Genomic DNA, 1,276 nt, shown 5'->3' with positions numbered 1-1,276 from the left:
ATTGTTAATATAAATTGTAAAAAAAATGAAATGAATTAATTGAATAATTGATATTATTATGGATAAACAATAGCCGTTTTCTTTTTTTTTTTTTTTTTTTAGCAAAAAGAGGAGAATATTGCTTTTGGTTTAAGTCAAATTTAAATAATTTCGATTTAAAACAAAAAATATTTTGCTTATTTGTTATGAAATTATAACAATAATATAAAATATATTGTAATATTAATAGACATTATATATATTTTTAAAAAAAAAATATGAAATAAACTATAAAATAATAAAATGGAAAATGAAAAAATGAAAATTCTCGTCATTTTTTGCACTCAATTTCTCTTTTATTTTGTAAATAAAATGAAAGAATGACAAGAATTTTACTTCCATTTTACTTGATTAATTGATTGAAATTAATTTAATTTTAAAATATTACAGCTGGTGTAACTCCTGGTATACATCGTCCTGCTACACATATACTATTGAAACATGCATCAAGTCCTTCAAAACCTGTACAAAGACCGCCAAGTTTAATTTTGGATACACAATGCGGTGTAACTCGTGTATCACAGAACAGATAAGGTGATCCACAAGTTGGTATTTCAAAATTGCAACCTGGTCGTGGAGCAAATCGATACATTTGTTCTGTATACAAATTTGATAGACCTGAAATTTTTCAGATGTTCAATACAATGATTATCATATATTTAATTACCTTTATTATTAATATTGTTATTATCATCTATAATGTTATCATATTTGTCATCAGGATTATATTCTCGTTATCATCTAAAATATTATTTTATTATATTATCATATTTATCACCAATTATTGCATCATTTATGCTTGTAAAAGTCATTTATATAATCAATATCAAATTTATCTATATCAATATTTTACACAAATTTTAAAATCAAATGGTTTTGATAATATAGAATGGAAATTGTGCTTTTAAAATGATTAAAAAAGAAAATGATAGATGAGGAGAGGAATATAAGAAGTGGTAGAAAAAAAAAAAGGTGATTATTTTTATCAATAATAGCTCATTGCTTCTCCTTATTTGTTAAATTTCTTGAATTAGAAACTCCAAACATACGATAATTAAATTAACGTCAAATTAATGAGATCATTATTATTAACATAGTTTGATGATAATAACGATCTCATTGATCGACAATAATTGATAATAAATTAATAATAAAAATAAAAAATGAATTGATAGTAATTGATAATAATAATAATAATAATAATAATAATAATAATAATAATAAAAATAATAATAAT

At 21.2% G+C, this 1,276-nt stretch overlaps 1 protein-coding gene across 1 annotated transcript in view; it reads right to left on the bottom strand.

Moving 5' to 3' along the window:
* Window positions 1-415: 415 nt before the first annotated feature.
* LOAG_18732 (ShTK domain-containing protein) overlaps window positions 416-1,276 on the bottom strand; it is a gene marked incomplete at both ends in the record, with an annotated part of 5,243 nt that continues 4,382 nt past the window's right edge. Inside the window, one exon of the mRNA XM_020451395.1 lies at window positions 416-657. Within this exon, the coding sequence (XP_020304825.1) occupies window positions 416-657 (242 nt within the window). The remainder of the gene's footprint in view (window positions 658-1,276) is intronic.

This window comes from Loa loa, assembly GCF_000183805.2.
Source record: "Loa loa unplaced genomic scaffold supercont3.472, whole genome shotgun sequence".
NCBI lineage: Eukaryota > Metazoa > Nematoda > Chromadorea > Rhabditida > Onchocercidae > Loa > Loa loa.
This window is presented reverse-complemented; position numbering and strand designations above follow the sequence as displayed.